This window comes from Neomonachus schauinslandi, chromosome X (assembly GCF_002201575.2).
Source record: "Neomonachus schauinslandi chromosome X, ASM220157v2, whole genome shotgun sequence".
NCBI lineage: Eukaryota > Metazoa > Chordata > Mammalia > Carnivora > Phocidae > Neomonachus > Neomonachus schauinslandi.
In genome coordinates, this window is record NC_058419.1 from 26019076 (window position 1) to 26037310 (window position 18235).

At 37.0% G+C, this 18235-nt stretch overlaps 1 protein-coding gene across 3 annotated transcripts in view; it reads left to right on the forward strand.

The window, feature by feature from the left end:
- TENM1 (teneurin transmembrane protein 1) overlaps positions 1–18235 on the forward strand; it is a 548130-nt gene that overhangs the window by 262712 nt on the left and 267183 nt on the right. For 2 of the 3 annotated variants that reach the window (XM_021685960.1, XM_021685969.1), the window contains exon 6: positions 17753–17905. In XM_021685960.1, coding sequence (XP_021541635.1) covers positions 17753–17905 — 153 coding nt within the window. The remainder of the gene's footprint in view (positions 1–17752; positions 17906–18235) is intronic. The other variant, XM_021685964.1, reaches the window with a different exon arrangement.

Below are 18235 nucleotides of genomic sequence, written 5' to 3' on the forward strand. Positions count from 1 at the left end.
ACTTAACACCCTGACAGAGAATATACCTTATTCACAAGCATGCACAGAACATTCACAGAATTTGATCTTATATTAGGTCCCAATAGGAACCTCAGTGAGTTTCATAAAGTAAAAATAATACAGACATTCCCAGATCACAGTGAAATGAAACTAGAAATTAATAAGAAAATTTTAAAAACAGAAAAGCTTATTCACCTGGAAATTTTTTTAATTAAAAAAAAAACATGTAAAAGGGGAAATACAACCAAAAATTACAAAATTTCTAAGAAATAATGATGAACACATCACGTGTCAAAATGTATGGGATACAATTAAACCATTTATGAGGAAAATTTGTATCCATAAAAATGAAAATAAAGCTTAATAAAATAAACTAAAGAAAGCACAAGAAAGGAAATAATAAAGATAAAGCACAAATTAATGGGGTAGAAAACAGCAAAATAATAGAAAAATAAAGTGTTGTTAAAAATCAATAGGCAGACCACAAGCCACTGTAAATCAAGATAGAGAATATAGTCCGTGATACTGTAACAGCGTTGTATGGTGACAGACGGGAGCTAGACTTGCGGTAAGCATGACATAAGGACATAGAGGTCAAGTCACTATGTTGAACACCTAAAACTAATGTAACATTGTGCCCACTATACTCAAAAATTTTTTTCTAAAAAAGAAGTGGGGGAAAACATACAAAATAAGAAATGAGAGGAATTTCATTAAAACAGAGGAAAGTTAAAAAAAATTGGTAAGCGGCTTTAAAAAAACAATAAAATAAGAGGCACCTGGCTGTCTCAGTCTGTAGAACGTGTGATTCTTGCTCTCAGGGTTGTGAGTTCAAGCCCCATGTTGGGCATGGAGCCTGCTTAAAAATAAAATAAAATGTTAAAAAAAAAAAAAAGGAAAGTGGCTCCTCTGCCTGGATCTCCTTCACAGGGTTTGTGCACCAGCAACGTGCGAACGTGCCCACATCCCTGTGGACCTACCAGCCCAGTGTGTTGTAAGCTTGTGAAACTTTGTCAGTGAGATAGGTTAGAAAGGGTTATCTCAGTGGAGTTTTATTTTATATCATGAATGAAGCTGAACATCTTTTCATATGTTTAAAGATCTTTTTGTGAACTATATACAGTTCATGTGCTTTGTCCATTTTTCTATTGGGTTTGGTTTTTCTTTTTTTTGGTCCTCTTTGTCTCAAATTTTAAGAGTTCTTTATTAGGAAGATTCATCTTTTTGAATACATAACTGTACACCCTCAGAAGGACATATTCTAGGACCAAAACAAACTTTTAATTTTACTTAGTAGGTTTCGTTCTGGTAGTGGTCTTGGTGTAGAAATTCTAATATTATTTTGTGTGTCTTGTACGATAAGCAATTGAGTAAACATTGATGTTATTGAGAACAGGGTTCACTGTGTGAAAAAGGAAATAAAAATGTGGAATGGAGGAGGGAAGAACTCTGTGATATTGGATTAGTATTAGGGATGTAAATATGAACTCATTCTTTTAAAAATATACAGATATATATGTGTGTGGGTATACATATGTGTGTATATACATATATACATGTGTATGTATACACACATACACACATGTTAGCAAAGCAGGTAATAAAATCTTAAAGTTTTGTTCGATGTGTACATATCCCAGCTTTGTCCCCTTAAAAGACTTAAAAACAATGACACCTCAGGGGCGCCGGGTGGCTTAGTCGTTAAGCATCTGCCTTCGGCTCAGGTCATGATCCCAGGGTCCTGGGGTCGAGCCCCGCATCGGGCTCCCTGCTCGGCGGGAAGCCTGCTTCTCCCTCTCCCACTCCTCCTGCTTGTGTTCCCTCTCTCGCTGTCTCTCTCTCTGTGTCAAATAAATAAATAAAATCTTTTAAAAAAAAACAATGACACCTCAGTAGTAATGAGCGTATCTTATGCCCAAACTTAGTTTTCTAAATACACTTTCTATTAAAAGCTTTTTGCCGAAATAGCTGTTTCTAGGTGTGTGGCAGAGAAAGTAAGTGCAAAGTAAGCCTGAAACATATCGTGGTCAAAAGCAAGACATGTCAAAATGACACAGAAACTAATTTGAAGGGGCTCCCACTGGCCAAATTTGAGCTTCAAAAAGAATGATGGTGGTAATGGATTCAACATTGAACAACAACAAAAGAATCTATGATTTTTTAGTAATACTAAAAAATAAGTGGGCACATAATTTCTAGAAATGGACATGATTTGTACTTTAACTCACAAAGGTCCCTTTACTCATAGTCATAATATCTTTCAAATTAGGTATTGTTACTTTTCACTTACATGTGAGAGAACTGATGCTCCGAGACATCAAGCAGTTTGCCCCAAACCGCACAGCGAGTTCATGGGACAGCCATCACTCTTCAAGTCTAACTTTTCAAAAAGAGCCTGTGCCCTCACTTATACAAATGGCATCTAAAAATGAGCTCATATAATAGATACAGTTGTATAACTTCCTTCATGAATATATTTATTATTTAATATTTTTATACAACATTATTTTAATGGCAACATTATCTATTATATAGATTATAGTTATTGATTTAATCTATCCCTGTTTGCTGGACATTTAAATACTTTTCAATTTCTTAATAATATATGCAACATCATGTTGAACATGGTTATTTTCAAATCCATTCAAATCCTTTTCTTAGTATAAATTTTTTAAACATGGAATTGCTGGATCAAAATGTTTAAAAACATTTCCAACACCTTAGATATATATTACCACTTTGTCCAAACATTTTGCAACAATTTATACTCCTAGCAGCAGTATGCAAGAGAGCTCATTTCCCTGAACCCTTGAAAACTTCTGATATCATCATTTATTAAAAAAAAAAAAAAGGAAAGTAGAAAAAGCCATTTTGATTGGCATGGTTATATTTCAGTGTTTTAGCTTTTTTAAATTACCACTAGGCTTGAACATTTTAAAATGTCACTGCTAACTTGCATTTCTTCTTTTGTGAATTGCCTATTGATGTCTTTTGCCCATGTTTCTACTAGAGGGTTCAGCTGATGTTTATTGATTTATCAAAATTTTCATATATTAAAGATTTTTAATATAAACTGCATATCTTAACAATGAATAAAGAAAGAATCAAAATTACAATTTTAAACCATGAGGGAAAAATAAAAACTGAGAGACTGCTATATTCTCTTCCCACATCTCCTGATATCCTGGCAAGACATTTCAGGAAATATTAAGAAAAATTTTAGACCTATTTTCAGGGGTTATATGAGGCTCAGTAAGCTTCCCACAATCTACATTTCCTTTAAAACAAAACTTGAATCTATTTCAAAGATAGAAAATAAGGCTTTGGGCAACAAAGTGATCAGGTTTAATACAAATGCTAAGAAGGTTGGGATAAAAAAAAAGAAGAGATTGTAAAACCGATAGAAAATACATTGCATATATATGACTTCAGTTACATATGACCTACTAATCCAATAAAATAGTGTCCATATAAAAAGATAATTCTACTGATGTTCACATATTTTGAATTGATGGAGGGTGGTTATAGAGCTTCTTGTTCTTTTCTATGCACTTACCTAAGATGGATAGACAAAATTAATTTCAATAATCACTGTGTGGGAAAAGAGCGGAGTTTTCCTCTATGCAAAAGCAACTGATTGGCATAAAAATTTAACCTATAACTTTGGCTTCATTAGCCCAGTATTGCACCTAAATTACTTCAGTACTAAATGTCGTTGGATGGAAGAAATGGATCCCATCTTCTCTTGGTCCTGAATAAGAGGGAAGCTAGTCTCTGTGTGTCCTGGGGCAAGCACTTCCTCTCTTTAAACTTTAGTTTCCTCTTCTGTAAAATGAGGAGACTGAACCAAATGGTTGATCTGTGGTCTCTCCTTTTCCGAAATAAGATTTTAATTTTAGAACACTTTTTCGATTCACAGAAAAAATGCAAAGATAGTACAGAGAATTCCCATATACTCCGCATCTGGTTTCTCCTATTAACTTCCTGTATCACCATGGGACATTTGTCACAACTAAGAAACCAACATTGATAATCACTCTTCATTGAACTTGACACTAGATCTGGATTTTACCAGTTCTACCCCAATATCCTTTTTCTCTTCCAGGATCCCATCTGGGACAGGATATTACAGTCAGTGTCATGTTTCCCTAGCCTCCTCTCATATGTGACAGGCTCCTGTCCCTCACAGATTTGAGTAGCACTGGTCAGCTTTTTTGCAGATTGGCCCTCAATTTCAGTGGTGCTGATATTCTCGTGTTGAGACAGGGGTTACGGAGGAAGACTGCAGAAGGGCCATTATCATCACATGGTATCAAGGATACATGCTGATGAGGTTAAACTTGGTCACGTGGCTGTTAGTGTTTGTCAGGTTTCTCCACATAAAGTTACTTCCTCCCTCTTTTCCAAACTCTACTAGTCTGTGGTCTTGTTGAACTCTAACATATCATGATTTTATTATGTTCCAGACAGATCCCCTTCCCTGCACAGATCAATTTACTGGAATTGATCCATCACCCAGGAATGCATACTTCACTGGGTAGCTCAGCTGAAAATTTCCTTGGGACCCATTTCATACAAAACACAGCTCTGTGAGAACACTTAGTTATGTTTCATGAAATGAGACTCTAACCACCTTCTGCTAATCTTTGTAGAAAGTACACTCTACTTAAAGTAGAGTGATGACAACTTTACAAATCTTAAGGATGCTCTCATTTCTGGAAACCTTTTACGAAGGAAACCCAAAATCTACATCTTCCAAACCTCAGTGATCATGATGATGGAGGAAAGGAAATGAGCAGCTTTGGGGAATGTTGGTGGGGAAAGGAGAGAAATGAATGTCTGTTCTAAATTAAGGCTAGGGTTTGGAATTAGGAAAATTCATGAGTTTTTTGTTGTTGTTTTATTTTCATTTTATTCTGCTATGCAGCGGTGTAAGGGTGGCTACTGAAGTTCTCTTCGAGACCTCAGTCCCTCTACATCGCTCTCACCAGAAAAAGGCAAACCTCTTCTAGGGCAGGAAAGCAGAGGGTGCAGTGGGCAAATGACCTGCCTTTCTCTACGTCCAAGATGGTCTTGGAAAGGCTAGCTTGAGGGGAGAATTAACTAGGTGTAATAATAATGACTTAACTTTTATTGAGCATTTATTATGTGCCAGGCATTTTTCTGGGTACCTTACATGTACTGACCTACCTACGAGGTCCTCACAAGAACCCTATGGGGAAGGGCCTATCATCATGCGAATTTAATGGTGAGAATACTGAGACAAAGGGATTAAGTAACTTGCCCAAGGTCAGTCTGCCAACTGTAGCAGAGCTGGGATTTGAAACAAGACACCTTCCCTCCAGAGTCCTTTCCCTTAACTGCCACATGACAACTGCCTCCCCTTAGACAGTCCGTAAGCTCCAGGAGGGCAAGGATTTTTCTAACCAAGCAGTTACTGTTGTATTTTCAGAACTTACGACAGTGTGTAATACATGGTAATCAGCCGACAAATAATTATTGCATGAAAGGAAGGGAAGCCTTGAAGATCCTGGTAATGAATCAAGCCCAAACATCAATGATTTTTCCAGAAGTCCACTGTTCTGGTGCCACCTCAGGAAACCCAGAACAAACTGGGCCATTATAATCTCCTCCACTTTATTCTCTGTTTTCTCCCCCATCTGATCAAATCATGTAAGGCAGGTTTAGTTTTCTACCACTCATCTGTCTTCCATCTTCTCGTTTATATCTCCTGACTCCCCAAGCTCATACAAGCCCTGTTCTTTAATGCGAACTGTGAATAATCAAGTAGTGGAAATTTGAGTCTTAAAATCTGAACATCTAAAACTTTGCAGAAGAACACATACCATGTATCTGTGGCTATGATGACATGATGAAAAATCAGAAAAGTGAATTTTAAAGCATCAGCTACCATGGGTTGATGACATAAACAATGAATATATTTCCATTTTTATAATTTAAATACATACAGGGTTGGGGCACCTGGGTGGCTCAGTCGGTTAAGCATCTGCCTTCGGCTCAGGTCATGATCCCAGAGTCCTGGGATAGAGCCCCACATCCGGCTCCCTGCTCAGCGGGGAGTCTGTTTCTTCCCCTCCCTCTACCTGCCACTCTGCCTACTTGTGCTCTCTGTCAAATAAATAAATAAAATCTTTTAAAAAAATACAGGGCAAATGGTAAGAGGAGGAGAGAGCTTTGGTATAGGTCTATTTCTCATTCTCCATATTCACCGGTTTTATCTGGATCTTTTAAAAGAATATGGATATTATTACAAATAAGCACTCAAGCCAGCCATCAATAATGATGAAGTAATAGGCAATAATTTGGACCATAGTGCAAGGGAGAATTTGCTGAGCAGAAAATGAAGTAGAATGGAAAGAAAAAGAAAATTTTAAAGAAGAATGAAAAAGTGCTGATTCGTGGCTACATGGATATTTTTGCTGCATTATTCATTAAATGATTCTTTTTGAAAAAAATTTATCCCGTCATTATGCCTCTGATTCCTCCTGACTCCACAAAGCCAATAATAATACAAAAGTAAGACTTGAGTTATGGAGAACACTTATTGGTGCTGTGACTTGAGCTGAAAACACTAAATAATTGTGTCTGTCTGATAAGGAATACACAGATGGGCCTGTTATGCAACTGCAAATGGAGATCATATATTACACCTGTGATAAGGTACCCAAATAAACATGTTATTTATAAATATTGCTGCAGCCTGGGAATAGAAAATATAAAATACATAGTAAATGGAAGTTTTAAGATAATATAATATAGAACTGGGATATTAAAATGATTTATTACCTTGATAAAATCTTCTCTAGCCGCGATCCTGGATATAAAACTAGGACCGTACTAAGGCCAAAAAGGAAAAAAAATGTCTGTGGCAATACAGAATAATTCATTTCATTTAGGAAAGGAAAGGTAGGTGTTCAAACATGTGGCTCAACACAAAAGGTGTCCTTGGTGCCTCTGGTTTAACACCTCAATCTTTACTTCATTTGGCATTGAATTTTACTGTTTTACCATGGCAGACTTGCAAAATGGGGTACGTAAACCGGATCAAGGAAAACGGACTTTTTTTTTTCTTTTTTTCTTTTTTTGCTTCTTTTGTTTAAATTAGTGAAGTCCTTTCTTTCAAAGGAAGTCTTACCCAGCCCCAACACGACAGCTTTTCAGGCTTTCAAAAATGTTTGAGAGGGATCTCAAAGCCATATTGACTCCATTCAAATTACTTTGAAAAGGAAATGTTAAGTATGCTTTATCTATGTCCATGAGGTAGTGCAAGCACAAATAATATTTTTAGTAGAAAATGTGTACGTATAACCCTACGAAAAAAAGAGAGAAAATGTGAATGAAACGTGCCAAAGCAAAAGTAAGGTGCCATAAACAAACATGCATTGCTTACTTTATTTAGTTCTTGAAAAATGCTTCTCTGAAAATGAATGGTTTTCCATCTTGCATGTAATCTGGTTATTACCTGGATAAAACCAAGATCTGAAGGTAATTTATCAAAGGGCTATAGTTCACTCATATACCAATTTGATGTTCAATATAATGAAAATGGAATTTATTTTAAGATAGAAAGGTAACCTGGTTTCTGTAATTTAGCAGTCACTGCATTTAATTCAAGTAGCATTTATTTCTGCAGTGATGTTCCTTATTGTGGAAGCATCTAGCTTCACATGATGTCCACTGAACTATTGGTCTGGTGAGATGGCTTCCCATAGGAGTTAACTTGAAAGCCTGAAGTCATCAGGGGTCACCATCTGGGTAATGTACTTGGCATATTTTTCGGGAAGGGAACTGTTCAACATACAAGTAGATCTGTAGCCCTGACAAGCTTTAGAAGTAAAGTGCAAAAGCAGTAGTATTCTCTAGCCTGAAGGAACATGAAGCAAGATATGTGAGGGAACCAGTGGGGGAAAAATGGCTGACAGAAAGGAAAAACAAATTATCTTGGAAAATATCACATGCTTTTATCTTGGCATGATTTGAAACTTATGACATCATCTATTATGGGCAGGATTTTGTTTGTGAGACAGATTTCAAACTTTCTAAATAGGTTTATTTGGTAGAATTAGAAAGTAACACCAAAAAGTTCTTGCAACAGATAGATACACCATCCTTAGCTGAATATGTGTACATTTCGAGATACAAGATGAATTCCTTGAAAGCAAACTTAAAGTGCAGTTTCAAGGTTTACTTGTGTATTTAGAATCAAAGCCCAATTTATCTTGTTATTAAGTGGGTTTTAATATTATCTAGAAGAGAGTGGACACAAAATACCAAAAGATACAGAATAATATGAAAGGTTTCATATGTCCTGACAATACCATTATAAAGGTATTACGATAGATTTAACTGCCAAAAGAGAGTTCTTCCAAGCACCCAAACGTTTCTTGTTCAGATATTTTGAGGATAATTTTTGAGACCAGTAGATTTCAAACTATGTCTTTGGAGTTTTGGGGCAACTCTTTTGGACCCCCAATCCCTTTCAATCAAGAGTTCTGTTTTATCTGTCTTATATGTTTCGGGGTTATTCCTATTTAATTGCTGAATTGCTCTGCTGCCTTAAATTGTTCTGAAAAGCTCTATTTTAGACAGAAAATTGTAATACAACAGAATGAACAAAACAATGCATCTATTCATTCAGCTTAAAAAAAAAAAAAAAAAAGGTTTGTTCATGGGGCACCTAGGTGGTGCAATTGGTAAAGCGTCCAACTCTTGGTTTCAGCTCAGGTCCTGATCTCACCATCCTGAGATCAAGCCCTGAGCCGGGCTGCTCAGAGTCTACTTGAGATTCTCTCTCTCCCTCTCCCTCTGCCCCTCCTCACCACACTCTCTCTCTCTCCCCTCTCCAAAATAAATAAATCTTTAAAAAAAATAAAAAAGGTTTGTTGAGCACTAGTATTTTTTTATTATATAACAATACATGAATACATTATCATTGTAAAAGATTCTAACATTACTATGAAAATGTTGAAGTTCCAGCTTCCCACTCTAAAGATCAATGGTTTGGGGTATAATCCTTCCAGTTCCCTTTGTATGCATTTACATATAAAGAGATACATATTTTTTTTTACTTAAATAGGATCATCAGATATGCATTGTTCTACAATGTTTTTTATACAAACCTTAGAAATCTTTTCGTGTGAATACATGTAGGTCAACTAGGTGTGCTGATGTTTAACAACCAGCTCTCTCTGCAAAACAAATGATTTGCACTGTTTGCTGGTCCTGGAGTGTTCATAAACCCACCATGGGTGATTTCAACTACCAACGTGAAGTCACTGCAGGTGGAATTGGGAAGACATGTGCACCGTTGGCTCTTGTAAACCAGTATAAGCTGGCTACAACACCACTGAATCAGTTCTTTTTTCTTTTTAGGCTTTTTATTTTGAAATAAATTTAGACTTACAGAAAAGTGGGTAGATGTAGCTCTGAATTTCTGTGTACCTGTCACTCAGCTGCCAATATTAACATCTTGCATAACCATAGTACAATTATTAAAAGTAAGAGATTAACACTGGTATGATGCTATTAACTCAGAGTTTAATACTGATTTCTCCAGTTTTTCCTTTTTTTTTTTTTTTCTGTTCCAGGATCCTATCTAGGATCCCACACTGCATTTAATTGTCATGTCTCCTTAGCTTCCTCCAATCTGACAGTCTCTTGAGATCAGTCCTTTTAATTCTTACATAAGGTTTCATAGTATGGGTATACCACTCTCTCAGAGATGGATATATTGGTGGTTCTATTTTTTTACTATATTAACAAAGCCATTATGTTAACAATGCTAAGTTGAATTTCCTTGTACATACCCCTTCATGCACATATGTGATTATTTCTTTAGTAGATTCCTGGAAGTTGAATTCCTTGGTCAAGGAACATTCCCAATTTAAATTTTGATCGCTATCACAAAATTGCTTTCTAAAGCTCCTTTACCACTCTATAGTCCCACCAGTGGTGTATAAGTAGAGTACCTCCTGACTACCAGGCACCAAGTTCAGTACCAGAGATAGAAAAATTAAGAAGACATGGACCCTGCCCTTTGAATATAATAATGGGGCAGACATATCAATAGATACCTTCAATATAACATGAAAAGTCCTATGATAGGGTGCTAGAAGAGAAACATCCTATCTCTTTGTGAAATGTTCTAGAGAGGCAAGATCAGCACTGGCCAATACAAATACAAAGCAAACCACATATGTAGTTTAAAATTTCATAGTAGCCACATTCAAAATGTGAAAAGAAACAGTTGGGATTAAAGTTTTTATTTAATTGAATATATATCTAAAATATTGTCATTTCAATATGTAGTTAATATAAAAATTATTCATTGGATATATTCTATTTTTTCTTTCATACTAAGTCTTCAACTCTGACTAGCCGCACTCAGTTGCTTGGTAGACACATGTGGCAAGTGGCTACCATGTTGGACAGTACAGACCTAGGTCATTAAGCACCCATTTCCTACTTCTACTTCTGAAGCATTCCTATGGTCTCTCTCAGAGGGGAATATTTTTGCCCTTTGAAAGGGAATGGAATGAGGAAGGAGCATAAGTTATAAATATTAATAGAGACCATCAGTCTTACTTAAGAGAAAAAGACCAACATCCCAACAGAGTGCAGAGAAGTAACTGCAAAGAGACTTGGAGCTTTCAGCCTAGAGAAATGTGCAAGTTAAGAAGAGCTTATTCTCCTAAAGTTAGCTTGCCTTGATATCCAAGGTGCTTGATTGAGTTTGGCGATTAGGTATGGTGAGATACTCCATTTGTTACCTTTGTAATACATTTATAATTTCAGAGCGTAGCTTTGTGCAGTTGGATAAACCAAGACGGATAATAATCATAAAATGTACAGGACTCAACTCTAAGGAATATTTGTTAGGAGAGCATTAGGGACTGCCATTCTTAATAAGCTGAAAAGACATTATTCCTAGAATATCTGAATAGGCATACACATTCTTTCCGGCCATTGAATTTCAGTGAAGTGCGGCGATATGGGACTGGTACTCCTGGAGAGATCTGGGTCATGTCAATCTTTACTCATTGAGGATGTATATTTTTATATATGTCTTTAGGAAAAATAACTTTGACTTTGGGGCCAGGAGTACTTATATTAGACCTACTATAACCAGCATTGCTCATTTGGAGGTGTATGTTCCAGTATGTGTGATTTTAGTTTTATTACTGTCCCTCTTTTTTTGTGTTTTATTTATTTATTTAATTTTATTAACATATAATGTATTATTTGTTTCAGGGGCACAGGTCTGTGATTCATCAGGCTTACACAATTCACAGCGCTCACCATAGTACATACCCTCCCCAATGTCCATTACCCAGCCACCCCATCCCTCCCACCCCCCTCCACTCCAGCAACCCTCAGTTTGTTTCCTGAGTTTTGTTACTTTCTATTCACTTGTAAGGTTTATGAGTGACCAGTTTGTGAAGTTGGTTAGAGCACAGAGATTGCACAATCATGGGTACAGTCCTTCAGTTTAAAATTTTTCCTACCACTCTTCTTCCTGACTGAGTTCCATTCACATGGGGCTCCTTAGTGTTCCTCCCCTCACACATTCCACACAAAACTTAAGGGTTTTGTGTAATTGCTATTCCTTCCTCCTAGAAGGTTCTTCGACTAAATATTCATATGGCTTCACTTCATTCAAAACTTAGTTCAAATATTACCTCCTCCGAGAAGCCTTCCCTGACTAGTCTTACTTATTTTTCTTCTTCATAGCACTTATAACTACCTGACATTATTTCATTTATTTGCTTCTTTGTTTCCACACAGCTCTATTAATTATAGCATATATTTATTCATTATCTGCATGTCTTTTTTTTTTAAGATTTTATTTATTTATTCATGAGTCATTATCTGCATGTCTTAACCCACCACCCTCTCATATGAGTTCTGGGAAGGTAGAGATTTTTTTAGAAAAAATTTAATTCACTGCTATAAACTTAGGAAAACAGTGCCTGGTACAAGTAGGCACTCAAAAAATATTTGTTGAGGGGCTCCTGGGTGGCTCAGTCGTTAAGCGTCTGCCTTCGGCTCAGGTCATGATCCCAGGGTCCTGGGATCGAGCCCCACATCAGGCTCCCTGCTCCGCGGGAAGCCTGCTTCTCCCTCTCCCACTCCCCCTGCTTGTGTTCCTTCTCTCGCTGTCTCTCTCTGTCAAATAAATAAATAAAATCTTTAAAAAATATATTTGTTGAATTAATCTATGAATATAATTTAATACTGTCTGTTCATTACCAGCCCTACCCTTAATTCTAGCAGTTGTCTTATACTTGGGTTTGGGGAACTTGCCTCAAAATATGGCTATAAATACATAGATCTGGATGGGGATCCACTAGAAGCTAAGGACTCCGTATCTTCTTCCTGCATCCAAGGCTCTTACGCAATCAGTGTGTCCTAGTTAGGCTATGTTTGTTGTTTATTTCCGATTCCCTATTGGTCAGCGAGTACCTATGGTGTCCTGGCTGTTAAATACTTTTGTTGCCTGTGCCTGTATTCCCAGTGTTCCCAATGTGCCCAGCGTATGCTTTGAAGATATTTGTTGAATGAATTAATAAATACATCCCCATGGAAAGTACTGATATAGCTTTCTAGTGATGTATTGGTATGTCCCAAAGGTCAACATAATTTAATTTTATTGGTCTTAATATGAACAAAATATTATTTATTTCTAATAGAACTCAAAGACTGGAGTTATTTAGTTACCTTAGTCTACCCTGCACATACTTTTTGAGTTCCTTTCTCTAATCAGCAGAGGGAGGTTCCGTTTGGAGAAGAGGAAAGACCATGTAGTCTTGCTTTGGTATGCATAGTCTATAGCAAGTAAGTTAACTTGCATTATGTACTCATATAAATATACATTATAAATAGCTTATTGCCTGGAAAGATAAAGTAAACTCAAAAAATTATAAGCTTCACCGCCCTCAAAGGGTGTTCTACTAAATGTGCCCACACCTCTTTATCTGTCTTGATTGGCTGGAAGCAGTCCAGTTCATTTGATGGTGAAAAATTAATCCTTGCCTTATTATTGTGAAGTGATTCTCAGCACACGCATTTTTTTCTGTCATTTTTGAGTGCCCTCAGGAAACTGGCTTAACTTAAAGTGTATAAAATATCCCCCTTGATCTTCAAAATGAAAACTACTATGCCTTTTGTTCCTTATGGCCAACCTAATTTCACAAAAGTAACTGAACCAAGGGAATTCAACACATTTTTAATATGGCTTCTAACATCCATCATATTCACATTATTTGGGGAACAGAGTAGACCAAATTTTCTTTAAAAAAGAAAAAACTAATAAGCCTCTTTAAATGGAGTATGTTAAACCAACCATACTTTGAGTCCTTTCCCATACTGTACCTGACTCAGAACCACTATCATTTGAGTTTCAGTGGTTTCCAATAATTGCAAGAGAAATTCATCAGGCAGCACTGGCCCTAATCCAAAGACAAGGGTAGAAACCAATTAAATGCTTAAAAGTTTTAAGGATAAATTAGGAGGTAGGTGTTAGAAATCTCTAGCTCCAACTAAAAGTGGATGAGTGATTTTTAAATAGGCTATCTGGCTAGCTTTCCTGGTCTCGGTTGCAAATCCATATACTATATATGAGTATTAGACATACAAATTAGCCCCTTTCACTCTGCCTAGGAACATAAAGGAAAATGTTAGATGGATTATGAACAGATCCACTTTTTTTTTTTCCTTTCAGTCAGATTTGGTTGATGTTTAAAATTGCAATGAGAAAACAGATAAAAGGATTTCCACAGCTTCTGTCCTAGTTATTGTTTTCTTCCAACATTATCTGCCCTCGGTGACCTCATTCACTCTCACAATGTCAGCTGTTGCCCCTGTGCATATATGATTCCCCAGTCTCGTTCTAGCCTTAATACTTCACCAGAACTTCAAACCTCCAAAGCTCCTGGGTTGAGCATGACTATCTGGATAGCCCATTGGTGGGTGGAACCCAGCACCTCCAAAGATGAATTCATTATATTTCTCCCATCACCACACCCTGCCCCAAACCAACTAGTCATCAGCCAACAACTAGTTCAACTAGTCATCATTCAACAAACACATCTCCAGCACCAGTTATCTGTAGCTTGTGCTGGGCTAAGTACAGAATCCCTTAACTCTATTAATCATTGCCCTATGGTTTCAGTTACTCAGGCTCAAAACCTAAACCTTGAATTCCTCCCTTTCCCTCATTTTTTTTTTTCTATTCTTGCCCCCAGCACATTCACATGTGTGCATGAGCATGCAGGTGCATACACATGCACGTGCACACACAACTAGTTGCCAAACCCTGAGACAACATTTATGCAATTTCTCCTTAAGGAATCTCCTTCTTTTCATTCCCACTACCACTGCCCATTATTTCTCACCTAGGCTATTGCAGTGCCATCCCAATTTGTGTTCTTGCCAAATCTTTAGGCCTCCATTTCGTCTTTCTCTACACTAGTATTGCATTTATCTTTCCGCAAAGGGTGCTCTGATGATATCATTTCTTTACCTAGAAACCATCAGTGCTCCTCATTGCTATCAAATTAATCTTCCTAAAGAAAACTGATCATAACACTCATTTGCTCAGAAAATAGCAATGCCTCCCTGCTGCCTAATAAATTAAATCCAAATATCTAAGTGTGGCATTCAACGTCCTCCACAATATGGCCCTAATCCTCCCTTTGAGCCTTAACTTCCACTACCGTTTATACCTAACTATACTCCAGCCAACCCAGCAATTTCCTTTGCCTCAAATGCATGCTGTGCTTTGCAATGTCATATTTTGTTCAACCTGCCCCTTCACCCTACCCATTGCTGTCACCTGTCAAAGCCCTACACATATTTCAAGGTTCATCTCTAATCCTACCTCATTAAAGCCTCCCTAATCAGCCAAGCCAATTTTAATCTGTTGTTCTTTAAACCACTTTTTTTGAGTTTTTATTTTAATGCCAGTTAGTTAACATACAGTGTAATATTAGTTTCAGGTGTACAATTTAGTGATGCAACACTCCCACACAGCACCCTGTGATCATCACAAGTGCCCTCCTTAATCCCCATCACCTGTTTGGAACCCCCCCACTTCCTCTCTGGTAACCATTAGTTTGTTCTCTAGAGTTAAGAGTCTGTTTCTTGGTTTGCCTCCCTTTTCCCCCTTTGCTCATTTGTTTTATTTCTTAAATTCCACGTACGAGTGAAATCATATGGTATTTTCTTTCTCTGACTTATTTGCTCAGCATTATACTCTCTAGCTCTATCCATGTCTTTGCGAATGGCAATATTTCATTCTTTTTTATGGTTAAGTAATATTCCATCATATATATATCTATATATCACATCTCCTTTATCCATTCATCAGTCGATGGACACTTGGGCTATTTCCATAATTTGGCTATTGTTGATAATGCTGTTTTAAACATGGGGTTGCATGTATCCCTTTGAATTAGTGTTTTTGTATTCTTTGGGTAAATAACCCAGTACTGCAATTGCTGGATTGTATGGTTCTAGTTTTAACTTGTTGAGGAAACTCTATGCTGTTTTCCAGAGTGGCTTCCCCAGTTTGCATTCCCACCAACAGTGTGAGAGGGTTCCCCTTTCTTCACATCCTCGCCAACACCTGTTGTTTCTTGTGTTGTTGATTTTAGCCATGCTGACAGGTGTGAGGTGATATTTTATTCCTGGGTTGCAAGGGTGGTTCAATATTCACAAATCAATCCAACATGATACACCACATTAATAAAAGGATAAGAAACATATGACCATTTCAAGATGCAGAAAAAGCATCTGACAAAGTACAACATCCATTCATGATAAAAACCCTCAACAAAGTAGGTTTAGAGGGAACATGCCTCAACCTAATAAAGGCCATATATGTAAACCCACAGCTAATATCATCCTCAGTGAGGAGAAACAGAGCTTTTCCTCTACAGTCAGGAAGAAGACAAGGATGTCCACTCTCACCACTATTATTTAACACAGTACTACTGAAAGTTCTAGCCACACCAATCAGAAAATAAACCACTTCTTTTTTAGATTTTTTTTTAATTTTTTCATTGTTATGTTAATCCCTTAAAAATATTTTGTAAGGATTATTTTATTTGAAACTAGAGAATAAATTATTTCTTTTAAAACAAAAATTCCTCTTCCCCCAGATGGCAAACATCATCGTCCATGTTCATTATAAAAAGTATCGACAATACATAAATCCTAAAGAAGAAAATTAAAATCCTCCATAAGTCCCCATGTTGTGAACATGTTGCGATATATCCTCCCAGCCCTTTCTCTCTCCAGACATCAACATGTCTACACACACACACATTATAGATCGTACTATTCATACTGTTAATAGCCTGATGTTTTTCATTTGATGCATCATAATTATTCCCATGCCAGTTCATAGTCTTCTGTAACATGATTTAATAACAATGTAATCTTGTATTATTTATAATATCATCAGTTATTTCATTAATCTCCTTTTGATGAATATTTAATTGATCATAACTTTCTACTAGTTTTTAAATGTTACAATGGATAGCCGTAATTTGTACACATTCATAATTAACTCATAGATATGAAATTGTGGGCTAAAAGGGTAAGCCAAATTTTAAGGGTTTTTTGATAAATGGTGCCACATTACCCTCCACAAGGGTGGGTTTTTTTTTTTAATACTCTCATGAAGAGTATATGAGAGTGCCCATTGCACTCTGATCAACACAGGTATTTTTAACCCTCTGATAGCAATTGAACCTGTATTGTGTCAATTATTCTGCATTATATTATAGTTATTTTATACCTGTATTACTTCCAACTCCTACCCTAATAAGCATCTATATTTTAACATCTGCAACAGCTATCATAGGACCTTACGCATACTAGGCACTCAGGAAACTGGCTTAGCGAAGGCCTCCCATGTTCTCACGATAGCCTGTCCACTATTACTCTGCAGTTTCCATATACAAAGTAGAGTTCCACGACCAAGGGAAACGGGAAAGGAAGGGATAACAGTGTTGAGGAGCAGCGTCTAATCCCATTGTGGTTGCCTCACTGATGCCCCAACATCTACCACCGGGATAGCTATAGCCTCAACATTTTTTTTTTTATTCTTATGTTAATCCCCTACATTACATCATTAGTTTTAGATGTAGTGTTCCATGATTCATTGTTTGTGCAGAACACCCAGTGCTCCATGCAGAATGTGCCCTCCTCAATACCCACCACCAGGCTAACCCATCCTCCCACCCCCCTCCCCTCTAGAACCCTCAGTTTGTTTTTCAGAGTCCATCGTCTCTCATGGTTCGTCTACCCCTCCCGATTTCCCCCGCTTCATTGTTCCCCTCCTGCTACCTTCTTCTTCTTCTTTTTTTTTCTTTTCTTAACATATATTGCATTATTTGTTTCAGAGGTACAGATCTGAGATTCAACAGTCTTGCACAATTCACAGCGCTTACCAGAGCACATACCCTCCCCATTGTCTATCACCCAGTCACCCCATCCCTCCCACCCCACCCCCCACTCCAGCAACCCTCAGTTTGTTTCCTGACACATTTTAACAATAGCTACTTAGAAAAGTAGTTACATGTATGATGTAGGTATAAACTCCAAGCTGCTTGGCCTAACTAAAAAGAAATCTGGTCATAGCATTTTTAGGTGGAAAGGGACAGCTGGTTTAGAGACCTTCTCAGCAAGTCTGGAATAAGTTTATGTATGGCTTGTTTTCTTGCAGCAGTACATTTGTTCGGCCTGACTTGGCAGTTGCAACCAGTTGAAGGACAGCTCTATGAAAATGGAGTTAGCAAAGGGAACAGAGGGACCGAATCCATGGATACTACTTACTCTCCAATTGGAGGAAAAGTTTCCGATAAATCAGAGAAAAAAGGTACAGTGATCAAAATGATTGATTTATTATTGATTACTTTTCTTCTAATTTGGTCATTAGAACCAAAGCTGGGATGGTTTCACTTCACATTAAATCTCATGATCACTCAAAAGAAGTACTCTCCGTGGACAGAATAAATACATGTAAATGTCTTATGAAAGCAAATTTTCCTTTCTCTAGTGCCTTGAGTATAAACCAATTAAACTTTTCAAATATGTAGGCAATTTTGAAAATAGATAAATATTTACAGGATGGAGGTTTCAATACAAAGGAAATTGCATTTTGCATATAACTACCCTGAAGCAACATGGGATTTTGATTAAGTTCTCT